The 15,392-nt window shown below is 39.7% G+C and overlaps 1 protein-coding gene across 6 annotated transcripts in view; it reads left to right on the top strand.

Moving 5' to 3' along the window:
• SORCS1 (sortilin related VPS10 domain containing receptor 1) overlaps nt 1-15,392 on the top strand; it is a 613,910-nt gene that overhangs the window by 510,338 nt on the left and 88,180 nt on the right. For all 6 annotated transcript variants that reach the window (XM_035269025.3, XM_035269024.3, XM_035269023.3 and 3 more), the window contains exon 17: nt 1,345-1,458. In XM_035269025.3, the coding sequence (XP_035124916.3) occupies nt 1,345-1,458 (114 nt within the window). The remainder of the gene's footprint in view (nt 1-1,344; nt 1,459-15,392) is intronic.

The raw sequence follows: 15,392 nt of genomic DNA, 5'->3' as shown, positions 1-15,392 counted from the left end.
TAGACTTCTTCTCTCCCCCATCCCTAATACCCTTGTCTTGGCCCAATCTTTGCATTCATTTGTGATTGGAATCGGCTATTCATCCCACTAGCTGAAATGGGAAGTGAATCATGAAGGAAGCCATTGTAAGGTTTTTTGGTCCAGTGGGATTTCTGTAACTGCATGATTTCTGAAAATATTTGGAAAGGCTCATCATGACCTTGTTGGGCTCCTCCCAGTAGCTGGAGTTTTGATGATTACACCTGGCTATAATGTAATGAAAGGTGATTGTCAATGAGTTTTTCTCCTTGGATTGGCTCTCTCCTGGACAGTTCCCCATATGCCCGTGCCTGACCCTCTCCAGCATTCATAAAGCAGTTCCCTGAAGTGAACACTGGTTGTCCTATAGGTTCTGAAGTCTTCCTCCCCATGCTGCGTTGAACCAGCACCAAATCCAGCTGATATGTGCAAAATTCTAAGTACCAGCTGCCTGGTCACAGGCCCCTGAGCTGAGCCTGCTTCTCCCTTCCTGACCCTTGTGTGCCAGCATCTCACCTCCATTACACAGATGGGCCAATTCATACTAATGCTTGCTGATTGCTGCCTGTGATTTGTCTGTGCATGTGGAGGTGCAATTTGTTGTCATTCTCTGCGCCCAGGTTCATCTGCCAGAAGCCAAGAATATCAGGCAACTCAAAGGACCCTAGAAGCAGGAAGGAGAGGAGGCTGAGAGGAAAAGTCTTTGACTATTTCCAAAGCAGAGAGGGGATTTACAGCACTTAGTCCCAACTGGCAGTGCTAACTGCCTGAGATGAAACCTTTCCTTAGGGGAATGCTCGAGACACTCCTGAAGGACATTGCCTTTTTGGCTGTAACTTTGAAGCATATGGAGTTTACACAGAGGGACCTGGCTCAGCTCTGCTTGTTAGATCCAGATGTCTTGGAAGAGCATCCCAAAGGCATCACCAGTAATGAGGACTGTGCCACATGTGGCCGTGTTAAACTCTGTGATGAATTTTTCACCAAGGGTTGAGTGCCACCACTACCCGTTTTCTCAGTATAGCTTTCTGTGGGCCCAGCCATCTGTATTGTGTATCCTTCTAATGAGAACACATCTACTCTCTCAGCTTAAGACTGTTTAAATGCAATGACTGGTTGTGTAGGATATTTTCCTGAATAATTGATAGATATTCTATGAAAAAGAGGTCTATCTTTGAGAAGTCATTGACTCTGGCAATGCTGCTTTTTTTTTTTTTTTTTTTTTGACTAATTGATGAGTGCAGAACTTGGCTGTGGGCAGACATGGGATTGTTTTCAGCAGTTTTGCCACCTACTGAAAGGTTTTTCTCTGCTCTTTCCTAACAGTGATTATGGTTACGAGCGACACAGCAATGGCCAGTGCCTGCCGGCATTTTGGTTCAACCCATCCTCTCTGTCGAAGGATTGTAGCTTGGGACAGAGTTACCTCAACAGTACTGGGTAAGTGTCTGGAGTAGTGACCTTGAGAGGCCAACCTTTGCTGCTTTGGAGCACATGTTATACTGACAGAATGACTTCTAATCAAAGACCAAGCTTATTTTCTTACAGCACAGTGTAATTGCTTTTGTTCATTTTAACAATGAAGCACAACTGCACTAATAGTGCAAGTTTCATATGAGAATAAGATCCCGGTTGCAAATTAAAAAGAGAAATGTTTCTTGGATGAAAATGATGATGATGATGATGATGATATTAAAATAGAAATGTCTCCATTTTTTTGATACTTTGTTTTCAAACTATTTATGTGAAGTTATCTTTTACCCTCATGGTATCTACGAGGAAGGCCAAATAGAATAGATATTTCATACGTGCATTTCCTGGTTTATAGATGTGGAACCTGGAATCACAAAAGGAGCTCATTGACTTTTAAGAGTATACTATGGTTAATAGGAATGTATTTTGCTTTCTCTCTATGTTCAATCTTGACCCATTTAAAGCATGCATTCTGATCTTTGTAAATGTGGAACCACATTCTGAAATTTGGTGTTTAATAATCTGTGTCATGGGGCTTATTCAATATTATTTAAGAAATACTATAAAAAAGAAAAAACTCATAAACTTGTCTCAAATGTAATTGTTATCTATAAACTTTAAAATATTGTGTGGAACCTATTTAAATTCTAATTCAAACAAATGATCTGTAAAAAAGACACATTTGAGCCATTGAGGAAAATTGAACATATATTGGTTGAAGTAATGTATTAGTTAGGGAGTTCCAGAAAAATAAAACCAACAGGATGAATATTTATTTAGAAAGAGATTTATTGACATAGCATGGTGGCTCATGCCTGTAATCCCAGTACTGCACTTTGGGAGGCCAAGGCAGGCAGATCACTTGAGGTCAGGTGTTTGAGACCAGCCTGGCCAACTTGGTGAAACCCCATCACAATTAAAAATATGAAAAAAAAAATTAGCTTGGCATGGTGGCGGTGGCATGCACCTGTGGTCCCAGCCACTCAGGAGGCTGAGGCAGGAGAATCACTTGAACCCGGGAGGTGGAGGTCGCAGTGTGCCGAGATTAAGCCTGGTTGACAGAGTGAGACTCTGTCTCAAAAAAAAAAAAAAAAGAAAAAAAAAAGAAAAGAAAAAGAAAAAAGAAAGATTTATTGAAAGGAGTTACCTCATTCAATTACAGAGATAGGTGGGTACCAAGATCTGCAGGGTGAGTCAGCAAGATGGGGACTCAGGAGAGCTAAAACTGTAGTTCTACTTCAAGTCTAAGAGCCTGAAACCATAGAGCCAAAGTTGTAGTTCTAGTCCAAAGGCCCGAAGACCTGAGACCCAGGAAGAGCCTTTCAGTTCAAGTCTGAAGGCAGAAAAAGAAGCCAGTGTTCCAGTTTGAATGCCATCAGGCAGAAGGAATTCTCTCTTACTTTGGGAACTGTCGGCCTGTTGAATTCAGGCCTTCAGCTGATTGGATGAGGCCCACCCTCACTAGAGAAGTCGATTTGCTTTAGTTATTCTGCTGAAGGGAAGGCAAGGCATGGTGGCGCACACCTGTAATCCCGGCACTTTGGGAGGCTGAGGCATGCAGATCATGAGGTCAGGAGTTCAAGACCAGCCTGGCTAACACGATGAAACTTCATCTCTACTAAAAATACAAAAAATTAACCAGACATGGTGGCACACACCTGTAATCCCAGCTACTTGGGAGGCTGAGGCAGAGAATCATTGAACCCAGGAGGTGGAGGTTGCAGTGAGCCGAGATGGTGCCACTGCACTTCAGCCTGAGTGACAGAGTGTGAGACTCTATCTCAAAAGAAAAAAAAAAGAAAACACACACACACACACACACACACACACACACACACAGAGAGAGAGAGAGAGAGAGAGAGAGAGAGAGAAATACAGAAATGTAACATTTGACCAAATATCTGGGCATACTGTGACCCAGTCAAGTTGACATATTAAGTTAACCACCATAAGTAATATTAAACAATTATACTTACATATTTAGGCATGATAAAGGCATTTTGGTTAGTCTAAGAAGAAAAAAGCCTTATTTTATTATTTTTTAATATTGTGCTTTAGGTTCTGGGGTAATGTGTAGATCATGTAGGATTGTTGCATAGGTACATATATGGCAAGGTGGCTTGCTGCCTTCCTGCCTTCCTACCCCCATCACCTATATCTGGTATTTCTCCCCACATTATCCCTCCTCACCCCCCATTGTCCCTCCCCTAATCCCCCCCAACTGACCGCAGTGTGTGATGCTCCTCTCCCTGTGTCCACATGCTCTAATTGTTCAACAGCCATCTATGAGTAAGAGCACGTGGTGTTTGGTTTTCTGTTCTTGTGTCAGCTTGCTGAGAATGATGGTTTCCAGAGTCATCCATGTCGCTATGAAGGACATGAGCTCATCATTTTTTATGGCTGCATAGTATTCCATGGTCTATAAGTGCCACATTTTCTTTATCCAGTCTGTTGTTGATGGACATTTGGGTTGGTTCCAGGTCTTTGCTATTGTAAACAGTGCCACTATGAACATACATGTGCATGTGTCTTTATAATAGAACAATTTATAATCCTTTGAGTATATACCCAGTAATGGGATTGCTGGGTTGAATGGTGTTTCTATTTCTAGGTCTTGAGGAATAGCCACACTGTGTTCCACGGTGGTTGCACTGATTTGCACTCCCACCAACAGTATTAAAAGTGTTCCTATTTCTCCACATCCTCTCCAGCATCTGTTGTCTCCAGATTTTTTATTGATCACCATTCTAACTGGCATGAGATGGTATCCCAATGTGGTTTTGATTTGCATTTCTCTAATGGCAAGTGATGATGAGCATTTTTTCATATGTTTGTTGGCTTCATAGATGTCTTCTTTTGTAAAGTGTCTGTTCATATCCTTTGCCCACTTTTGAATAGGCTTGTTTGTTTTTACCTTGTAAATCTGTTTTAGTTATTTGTAGATTCTGGATATTAGCCCTTTGTCAGATGGGTAGATTGCAAAAATTTTTCCCATTCTGTTGGTTGCCGGTTTACTCTAATGATTGTTTCTTTTGCTGTACAGAAGCTCTGGAGTTTAATTAGATCCCATTTGTCTATTTTGGCTTTTGTTGCCATTGCTTTTGGTGTTTTAGCCATGAAGTCCTTGTCTATGCCTATGTCTTGAATGATTTTGCCTAGATTTTCTTCTAGAGTTTTTATGGTGTTAGGTCTTATGTTTATATCTTTAATCCATCTGGAGTTAATTTTAGTGTAAGATGTCAGGAAGGGGTCCAGTTTCTGCTTTCTGCATATTGCTAGCCAGTTTTCCCAACACCATTTATTACACAGGGACTCCTTTCCCCATTGCTTTTCTCAGGTTTGTCAAAGTTCAGTTGACTCTGGATGTGTGGTGTTGCTTCTGAGGCCTCTGTTCTGTTCCATTGGTCAAGTCTCTGTTTTGGTACCAGTACCATGCACTTTTGATATCTGTGGCCTTGTAGTATAGTTTGAAGTCAGGCAGCATGATGTCTCCAGCTTTTTCTTTTTGCTTAGGATTGCTTTGGCAATATGGGGTCTCTTTTGGTTCCATATGAAGTATGAAGTGTTTTTTTTCCAGGTCTGTGAAGAAGGTCATTGGTAGCTTGATGGGGATAGCATTGAATCTATAAATTACTTTGGGCAGTATGGCTATTTTCACAATGTTGATTCATCCCAACCATGAGCATGGAATGTTTTTCCATCTGTTTGTGTCTTCCGTTATTTCACTGAAGAGTGGTTTGTAGTTCTCCTTGAAGAGGTCCCTTACATTCCTTTGTTAGTTGTATTCCTAGGTGTTTTATTCTCTTTGTAGCAATTGTGAATGACAGTTCGTTCTTGATTTGGCTCTCTTTAAGTCTGTTATTGGTGTATAGGAATGCTTGTGATTTTTGCACATTTATTTTTATCCTGAGACTTTGCTGGAGTTGCTTATCAGTTTCAGGAGATTTTGGGCTGAGATGATGGGGTCTTCTAAATATACAATCATGTCATCTGCAAATAGAGACAGTTTGACATCCTTCTTTCCTAATTGAATACCCTTTGTTTCTTTTCCTTGCCTGATTGTTCTGGCTAACACTTTCAATACTATATTAAATAGGAGTGGTGAGAGAGGGCATCCTTGTCTAGTGCCAGATTTCAAAGGGAATGCTTCCAGTTTTTGCCTATTCAGTATGATATTGGCTGTTGGCTTGTCATAAATAGCTTTTATTATTTTGAGATACGTTCCATCTAGTTTATTGAGAATTTTTAGCATAAAGTGCTGTTAAATTTTGTTAAAGGCCTTCTCTGCATCTATTGAGATAATCATGTGGTTTTTGTCTTTGGTTCTGTTTATGTGATGGATTATGTTTATAGACTCGAGTATGTTGAACCAGCCTTGCATCCCTGGGATGAAGCCTACTTGATCATGATGAATAAGCTTTTTGATGTGCTATTGCATTCTGTTTGCCAGTATTTTATTGAAGATTTTTGTGTCAATTTTCATCATGGATATTGGCCGGAAGTTTTCTTTTTTAGTTGTGTTTCTTCCCAGTATTGGTCTCATAAAATGAGTTGGGGAGGATTCCCTCTTTTTGTATTGTTTGGAATAGTTTCAGAAGGAATGGTACCAGCTCCTCTTTGTACGTCTGGTAGAATTCAGCTGTGAACTTATCTGGACCTGGGCTTTTGTTGGTTGGTAGGCTATTAATTGCTACCTCAACTTCAGCCCTTGTTATTGGTCTATTCAGGGTTTCAACTTCTTCCTGGTTTAGTCTTGGGAGAGTGCAAGTGTCCAGGAATTTATCCATTTCTTCCAGATTTACTGGTTTATGTGCATAGAGTTGTTTGTAGTAATCTCTGATGGTAGTTTGTATTTCTGTGGAATCAGCGGTGATGTCCCCTTTATCGTTTTTCATTGCATCTATTTGATTCTTCTCTCTTTTCTTTTTTATTAGTCTGGCTAGCAATCTATCTATCTGTTGATCTTTTCAAAAAACCAGCTCCTGGATTTGTTGGTTTTTTAAAGGTTTTTTTGTGTCTCTATCTCCTTCAGTTCTGCTCTGATCTTAGTTATTTCTTGTCTTTTGCTAGGTTTTGAGTTTGTATGATCTTGCTCCTCTAACTCTTTTAATTTTGATGATAAGGTGTTGATTTTAGACCTTTCCTTGCTCCTCATGTGGGCATTTATTGCTATGAATTTCCCTCTAGACACTGCTTTAAATGTGTCCCAGAGATTCTGGTATGTTTTCAAAGAACATCTTTATTTCTGCCTTCATTTCGTTGTTTATCCAGTCGACATTCAGGAGCCAGTTGTTCATTTTCCATGAAGTTGTGCAGTTTTGAGTTTGTTTCTTAATCCTGAGTTCTAATTTGATTGCACTGTGGTCTGAGAGGCTGTTGTGATTTCCAGTCTTTTGCATTTTCTGAGGAGTGATTTACTCCCAATTATGTGGTTGATTTTAGAGAAGTGTGATGTGGTGCTGAGAAGAATGTATATTCTGTGGATTTGGGGTTGAGAGTTCTGTAAATGTGTATTAAGTTTGCTTGGTCCATATCTGTGTTCAAGTCCTGGATTTCCTTGTTGATTTTCTGTCTCATTAATCTGTCCAGTGTTGACACTAGAGTGTTAAAGTATCCCATTATTATTGTGCAGGAGTCTAAGTCTCTTTGTAGGTCATTAAGGACTTGCTTTATGTATCTGAGTGCTACTATATTGGGTACATATATATATTTAGGATAGTTCATTCTTCTTGTTGTATTGATCCTTTTACCATTATGTAATGTTCTTCTTTGCCTCTTTTGATAAAATGGTTTAAAGTCCATTTTGTAAGAGACTAGGATTACCACCCCTGCTTTTCTTTGCTTTCCATTAGCTTGCTAAATGTTCTTCCATCCCTTTTAGTCTATATGTGTCTTTGCAGGTGAGATGGGTCTCTTGGATACAGCACACTGATGGTTCTTGGCTTTTTAACTGGTTTGCCAGTCTGTGTCTTTTGATTGTGGCATTCAGTTCATTTACATTTAAGGTTAATATTGTTATGTGTGAATTTGATCCCACCATTTTATTACTGGTTGGTTATTTTGCTCTTTGGTTGCCATAATATCTTCATTGTGTTGTTGGTCTTTACCATTTGTTTTTTTGTTTTGTTTTGTTTTTGTTTTTGTTTTTTTGTGGTGGCTAGTACTGGTTTTTCCTTTCTGTGTTTAGTGCTTCCTTCAGGAGCTCTTGTAGGGCAGGTCTGGTAGTGACAAAATCTCTCAGCAATTGCTTGTTAATAAAGGATTTTATTTCTCCATCACTTATAAAGCTTAGTTTGGCTGGATGTGAAATTCTGGGTTGAAAGTTCTTTTCTTTAAGGGTGTTGAATATGGCCCCTACTCTCTTCTGGCTTGTAGGGTTTCTGCTGAGAGGTCCACTGTGAGTCTGATGTGCTTCCATTTGTGAGTGACCTGACCTTTCTCTCTGGTTACCCTTAGTATTTTTTCCTTCATTTCAACCCTGGTGAATCTGACGATTATGTGCCTTGGGGTTGCTCTTGTAGAGAAGTATCGTTGTGGTGTTCTCTATATTTCCTGTATTTGAATGTTGGCCTGCCTTCACTGTTGGGGGAGTTCTCCTGGATAATATCCTGAAGAGTGTTTTCCAGCTTGGATTCATTCTCCCCATCATCTTCAAGTGCTTCAATGAAGCGTAGATTAGGTCTTTTCACATAATCCCATATTTCTTGAAGACTTTGTTCATTCTTTTCACTCTGTTCTTTTTTCTTGCCTTCTCATTTTGTTTCATTGAGTTGATCTTCAATCTCTGATATCCTTTCTTCTGCTTGATCTATTTAGCTATTGAAACTTGTGCATGTTTCACGAAGTTCTTGTGAAGAACTTGTTTTTCAGCTCCATCAAGTCATTTATGTTCTTCTCTAAGCTGATTGTTCTAGTTAGCATTTCGTCTAACCTTTTTTTCAAGGTTTTAGTTTAACTCAGAGAAGTTTGGTATTACCCACCTTCTGAAGCCTGCTTCTGTCAATTTGTCAAATTCGTTCTCCGTCCAGCTTTGTTTCCTTGCTGATGAGGAGTTGTGATCTCGTGGTCGCGGGAGGCATTCTGGTTTTTGATGGTTTTATTCTTCTTGCTCTGCTTTCTTCCCATCTCCTTGGATTTATGTAGTTCTTATCTCAAGGAGCTGCTTGAGGAGGTGGCCTTTCCTTTGTCTGCCTGCAGAGGCGCTGCTGGGCTGCCACAGATTCAGTGGAGCTGTTGTGTCTTTTATTTACTCAGGAAAATTAGGCCGGCTTCTGCAATGGCGGCTTCCCTTCCCCTGCAGAGCTGGATCGTTCTTGGTCGCTGTCTAACTGATGTTCTGAGTGTGAAACTCTGGAGGGAGAGTTTTTTAGCCTGCTGGGCTTTGTGCAGGGCGGGGGAGGGTGACGCATCCTGCCGTATGGGCTGTTTCCCTGCGTTCATTTCCCCTTCTTTCTACGGGGCAGGTGGCTCCGTCCTGCCTGCTTTCTGGTTTTCGTGTCAGCCAGTGCTTCTGCCTAGATCTATGCTGACAGTCCTGGCAATGGCCAAAGTTGCTGTTCTGCCCTGTTCAGGCAGCTCACTGAGGCTTTTCAGCCCAGTGAAGATCTCCTGTTCTGCGGGTTAGTAGAGGGCTTGGGTGGAGCACTGTATCTGAACTGAAGTCCCAGAACTGAAGACTGGAGGACCACTATATCCCCTGGTCCTCAGGTAAGTTGCACACACCTCCTGGGTGGGGCAGTGCCCCACCTTGCCTCACCTTGCCCTATTTGGTTTATACCCACTGTCCAACCAGACCCACAAAATGAACCTGGTACCTCGTTTGGAATTGTGGAGACCACTCAGCTTCTGTGTCTCTCTCACTGGGAGCTGCTTTCCCGAGCTGCCTCTCATTTGGCCATCTTGGGATCCCTCAGCCTTATTTTTTAGAGATACATATTGTGTGAGTTTTGTTTTAGCATGTTAAAAAACAGATAAGTATTGATAATTTTTGGAGATGGGTTAATGAGCACATGGGAATTAATTACATTATTTTTCTTTCTTTACTCATATTTGACAATTCTGATAATAATAAGTTATAAAGAAGCTGGTGTGATGGCACATGTCTATAATCCCTGCTACTCAGGATGCTGAAATGGAAAGATCATTTGAGTCCAGGAGTTTGAAACCAGCCTGGGCAACATAGAGAGACCCCCATATCTTAAAAAAAAAGAGAGCAAGAAAGAGAAAGGGAAGGAAGAAGGGAAATAAGGAGGTAGGATGCTTACCAGTCTGCCAGTTCTACTTGACAAAGCCTCATCTCCTTTCTCATGCCAGCTACAGTACAGAGAATCCACTTGAGGAGGTGAGACTTCCATTTATGTACTCTGTATTTGAAATTTTAAATATGTTTAATATTTTTTTAAAAAGATTATCAAATAACAGATACTACTCTTTTCAAGGAGGGAAAAGATACCGAAAATGATTGCAACGATTTCTGTTTCTGATGTTAGGGATTCCTAGAACCTTTGAATAAAGGAGTAAGCTATCACTTATTTGAATGATAACACAACATCCAAGGAAAATACAAACAACACCTTCACAGCAATGGGTCAGCGAGGTCTTAGCATAGTACCACGGGGAAGAAAATGAAAAGGACTGATAAAATAACTACACTTAGTAGGGACAGAATGTCAAAGACAGGAGTTTTATTACTTGCAGGTACCAGCACGTTTAGACATTGTAAAGGGCATTGGAAACTCCTCAAGGTAATTTAAAAACGGATTTTTTTTTTTTACCAACTCAGTCAGTCAAGAAATTTATATTAGTTTGATGATAGGAGGCTGAAACAGAGGGATGAAATTGTTCCAGATGCTTTTTAATCATAGACTAAGTCCGAATGACGCCCATGACCCCTCACTCTCCAGTTCACTGAGATCTTATACATCCTGACTAATATCAAATAAAGCATCAGAGATGATTAAGTGATCTTATATTCAAAGGGGAATTACCATCTATGCCATCTAAAGTTAGAATTATAATGTTAATTAAAATGTGACTTAGCAGTAAGTGTTCAGATATATACATGTTTGTCAGTGCATTTGTTATGTTTAGTAGTCACAAAATTACAACACTACCTTCTAGGACTCCACCTTCACTCTCAGGGGCTTGTTCACTTCAGTGGGTGTTACACAATAGCATCTGACCCCAAATGATTTTTGTTAAGTCGCCACATCCCCTGGTTTTGCCTGTTCCACTTGAACATTTTGCAGAAAACATCAGCATTTGTGAGCAAGCTGGCATAAATAGAACATATGATAAATACCAGTCATCAGGAGTTTTGGTTAATGTCCTGCTCTCATAAGTAAGGTGCTCATAGGTGGAGGAATGGATTCCCAAATAGGGCCTTACACGCTGAAGTCAAGGGAATGGATATCAATAATAACCCCACTGATCAGCATATTGTCTAAACTACATGTTTTGCGTTAGGAACACAAAGACCCTTAGCTGGAACAAGGGCCTGAAGTCATCTACAAAGAAGGCCTCACACCACTGAATTCCCATTTGCAGTGTTTGTAGCCAATTCAAGAGTTGGCAAAAGGTAAAATGTAGGTGAACTTGGAAAAGAAACTCTGCCTTCCTTAATGTCACTCCAGCCCCTCACCCCAGGTGTCATTTGGCTATGTGTTCATTCAGTGGTACTTTCTAAGCAGATTCAGTATATAATATCATAGCCACTAATAATACTGCCACTATACATTCAGATTTTTACTTAAAAATATTTAGTTACAAAACCAATGTGTATGTTTCATATGTTTCAAAGCCAATTTACAATATCATCCAAGTCCCGGCCCCCTTTCCCTACACAACTGTGATCTGTTTGATATGCTGGCTTCTAATCACTTTTCTTTGCATTTGCTAGCAAATACTTGTGCCAAGAGAAAACAAACAAACTAATTTGGTTGTTTTTACATGTGATTTCCTACTAGATGTATTGTTTTTCCATTTGCCTTTTTCATGCGAACATGTGTCTTTAACATCTTTCTAAGTCAGGATATATAAGGGTACTTTCTCATTTCTTTCATTCCATAGTATTAAGTATCATTACAGTACTACCAGTCTTCCTTCCTCCATGGATGCTTGGGTTGTTTGTTTTTTCTGCCACTGTAAATAATGCTGCAGTTGCTGCAGTTAATATTCTCATCCCATAATACTTTTTATACAAATAATACAAAGATAATTAAGTCTCTTGGCAACTGGAGGTGTTTCTGCTAGCTCATAATGCAAATTCCACTCAGCCAACTGTAACTTCTCAGACCTGAGTAGCAGGCATTGCCACGTCTCTCCCTTGTAAGGGTTAAAACAGGCTGCCAGTGAATCCCACAAATTAGAGATTCATTTGTATTAACTACCATCCTCCTTTAAAGTTCAAATGCCAGTACATTCTGTAAAGGAAAGCTGGGGGGCAGGGGAAGTAGGATTTAGCCAAATTAATAAGGTGAGGAAGGTCATTTCATGCAAAAAGAACAAGAGATGACCCTGGGGAAGGGTCACAATGGTAGCTTTCTCAAGGGCAAGCCTGGATGCCAATGTCTGCCTGCTGATAGAGTTAAGCAGCCACTGTGAACCCTGTCTCTAATGCCGAATATAAGCCATCCATGGTCACCTCATGCTCAGTTAGTGCAGAATCTGTATTAGCCTCAGGGCTGGGATGAAGCACAGAGGAATTGCAAGTGTAGGGTTGGCCATTTGTAAGTGCCTTCATAAATGGTGCTCCCTGGGCACCTGACTTGTCTCACCCTTTTCTTACAGCATAGCACATGGTACAGACATGCAGTGGGAAAGTGAATTGAGTGGGGTGGTTGACCAAACCTCCCAGCATCACCTTTCTGAGAATTTACTTGGAAGCATGCAGGAAGACTTTCTTTTTTTAAAAAAATGTTCTTAAATACCTCACTTTATCAATGTCTATGGTTACTTTCACTGTCCACTTATTACCCTGTGTATATAGCAGTGTTCTCAGGTTTACCTGCTTCTCCAGGATGGAGAAATCCTGGCATTCGTAATTATTGTGCCCAATAGAAATGCTATTTTGATGAGATGCCAAAATACTTATCAGCTTCACTATGTAGAAGTGAATGGTTGCACAATTTTTGTTTGAGTTGTTGGCTAGGACTTAGGATGGATGGAATAAGAAGTGAACTAGATGCAGGATGTCCCTTCAGGTGGCTGTAACCACCACTCTGGCTCCTTGTTCCAGTGGTATCACGGTTTCTCATATTCACACAGTAGAACAGTAGAGCCTGCTGTGTTCTCCACAGTTGGCTCCCTGCCTCTCTTCACCCTCCGCCCTTACAGCTTCTACATGGCATTTTCCATGAAGACGGAAAGCAAGGAGGCTGGTACTGGTCCCTCAGCCTGTTATGGATTGAGAGTGAAATAGAATTAGGGATGTTTTGTTTGGTGAAAAAGAGAGTAATTGGAATGAAACAATTAAGGATATTCAGTCTAACCTCTGCAATTTACTGTTATGTTTAGCAAGGGACTCTGTTTCTTTGAACATTAGTTCCTTAACCTACAACATTTTGCTGTTTGCCTTCAGAATATGATTAAATGTGACACGGTATGTAAAGCATGTAGCACAATGCCTAGCACATAGTCATCACCTTATAAAATGTGTGCCATCTCCAATAGTTATTGTCCGAAGGCTCTTCTAGAGTAAAGAGAAAGGAGGGAAAAAACTTATTTTTATTATGAATCCACAGTCCAGACATATATATGATGCTAAATTGTCACTGCACTACTAATATCTGGGGCATATTTAATGTAAGTCTTTGTTTTCTCATTAATAAAACAAACGTAATAACCTACATGGACTCACAAAGTGACATAATTAGAAAGAGATGAAAGCATTGTACACCAAGACATGTCTGTCCCTTTATGCCTCTCAGGCCAGCTAATGTGTTTAGCTGATTACTGAATGAGTTCCTTTTGGTCAAATGAAATGAAATCAGTATTCATTGTATTTTGTTTCATGTTAGTGCTGAAATAACCCCAAATTTGTTCCTCTTTGTTTTTCTTTTGGTGTATAAATATCTCAGCATGCACATCCACAAGCACAAGCTCGTTTAGTTATACTTATATATGGTTAAGTCTTATTTGTACTGTTTTGGAACCAGGGAACATACTGCAAAATTTAGGTTGCGAGATTAACTAGGGCAATGCTTGTTTCATGCCAGTGGTTAAAGATTCTGTAAATATAAAATAAAGTGGATATTGGTTTATTCTAAGAAACCAGGATAGTCTTCTCAAAGGAAGTATTTCTTCTTGCTATTAAGCTAGAGATATTTCTAGATGTGCTTTAAAAATTATGTATAGAAATTTCTGTCTGTAGAGTGTCTTTATGGGGGCATTAATTCTTCATGGAAGAAGGTACAAAGACAGTTCTTACTGCTCTTCAGGGTTAGTTTCTGGGATTTTCTTTTCTTTTTTTTTTTTTTTTTGAGACAGAGTCTCAGTGTGTTGCCCAGGCTGGAGTGCAGTGGTGGGATCTTGGCTCACTGTAACTTCCGCCTCCCAGGTTCAAGCAATTTCAATGGGTATATTTATACAATAAATACATTTCTAAAAAGATTAAAATCAGTATCTATATACAGATATATAGTGGGTCCAAGAAAAAATACGCACATAAATTCTAGCAAAATAGTTCTCTTTATACTATCAACATACATTTGGAATGTTTTAAAAGATGCTTTTTATAAATGACATTTGGTATTTTATTTCACAGTAGGGTGACTATAGTTAATAATATTATTTGATATATTTCAAAATAGCTAGAAGAGAGAAAGTTGAATATTCTCACCAGAAAGAAAGGATAAATGTGTGAGGTGTTGGATGTGATAGATTTAATCATTATACAATTTATATATGTATCAAAACATCACACTGTACCTTATAAATATGTATAACGAATGTCAATTAAAAATAAAATTTGAAAGCTTCCTCTCTACATAAACCATAAAACATTCTGCTAACCTGCCATTTCCTAGATTTGCGATTCCCAGTGTCTTTAGGGGCTTTGGGCTTTTCCAGGTGATTCTGCTTTGGGTGCCTTGTGGGGATTTGGATGTTTGGTCAGATCTCCTCTCAAGGATATTTTTCAGTGTGCATCAAGGAGAATAGTTGGCCCTAAAAGTGGTGCATGTGTTTAAAGTCCACAGAAAGGAAATCACTTGCATTATTTACAGACTCATCTCTGCAGGGGACTGTGTAGCTGTTTTCATAGCCAAGAACCATACAGCCTCACAGCAGACACTCAATAATTTTTTGTTGCTACAGGGTTGACTCTTCAGAGCATTTTTCTTAAATGAGGTTTTCCATCATTTCATGGATGACATTGGGGTTGGGAAATGAAGAGAAAGGTGAATATCAGTGTATGTACGTGGAGACCTGCTTTCTCACATGGTGATTCTTGCCCACCTCAATGGCATTGGCATTCACGATTCTTATCCAGGTGTTACGGCACAGTGGCAAGAGAACACCAAACTTAGTCCAGAGTCCCAGACCTGCTGGTCATCCCCTGTGTGATGTGCAACTCTCTAAACTTTGTCCTTTTCCTTATGTGAAAAACAAAGGGATTATATTGGTTGATCCTGAGGACCCCATCGAGCTTTGACATTTACGTGACCAGTTGAAAGGATTCAGTATTAGAATTCCTTGGACTGAAGGTGCTCAAAAGATAGAAAACAAATTCATATAACTTAGTTGTACAACTGGTACGCCCAGATAGTGGATTCTGTGAGCCATTCTCAATATGATTCTTGATATTAAGTGATTTAGTGAAGTGTGTGTGGCCATATGTCCCATTTCATTAAGCTCAAGTCCAAAATGAAATTACATTCCTAATACTATTCAAATTAAATGAC

This window comes from Callithrix jacchus, chromosome 12, assembly GCF_049354715.1.
Source record: "Callithrix jacchus isolate 240 chromosome 12, calJac240_pri, whole genome shotgun sequence".
Classification (NCBI taxonomy): Eukaryota; Metazoa; Chordata; class Mammalia; order Primates; family Cebidae; genus Callithrix; species Callithrix jacchus.
Note: the sequence above shows the minus strand (reverse complement) of the source record. Positions and strands in the feature narration are given on the sequence as shown.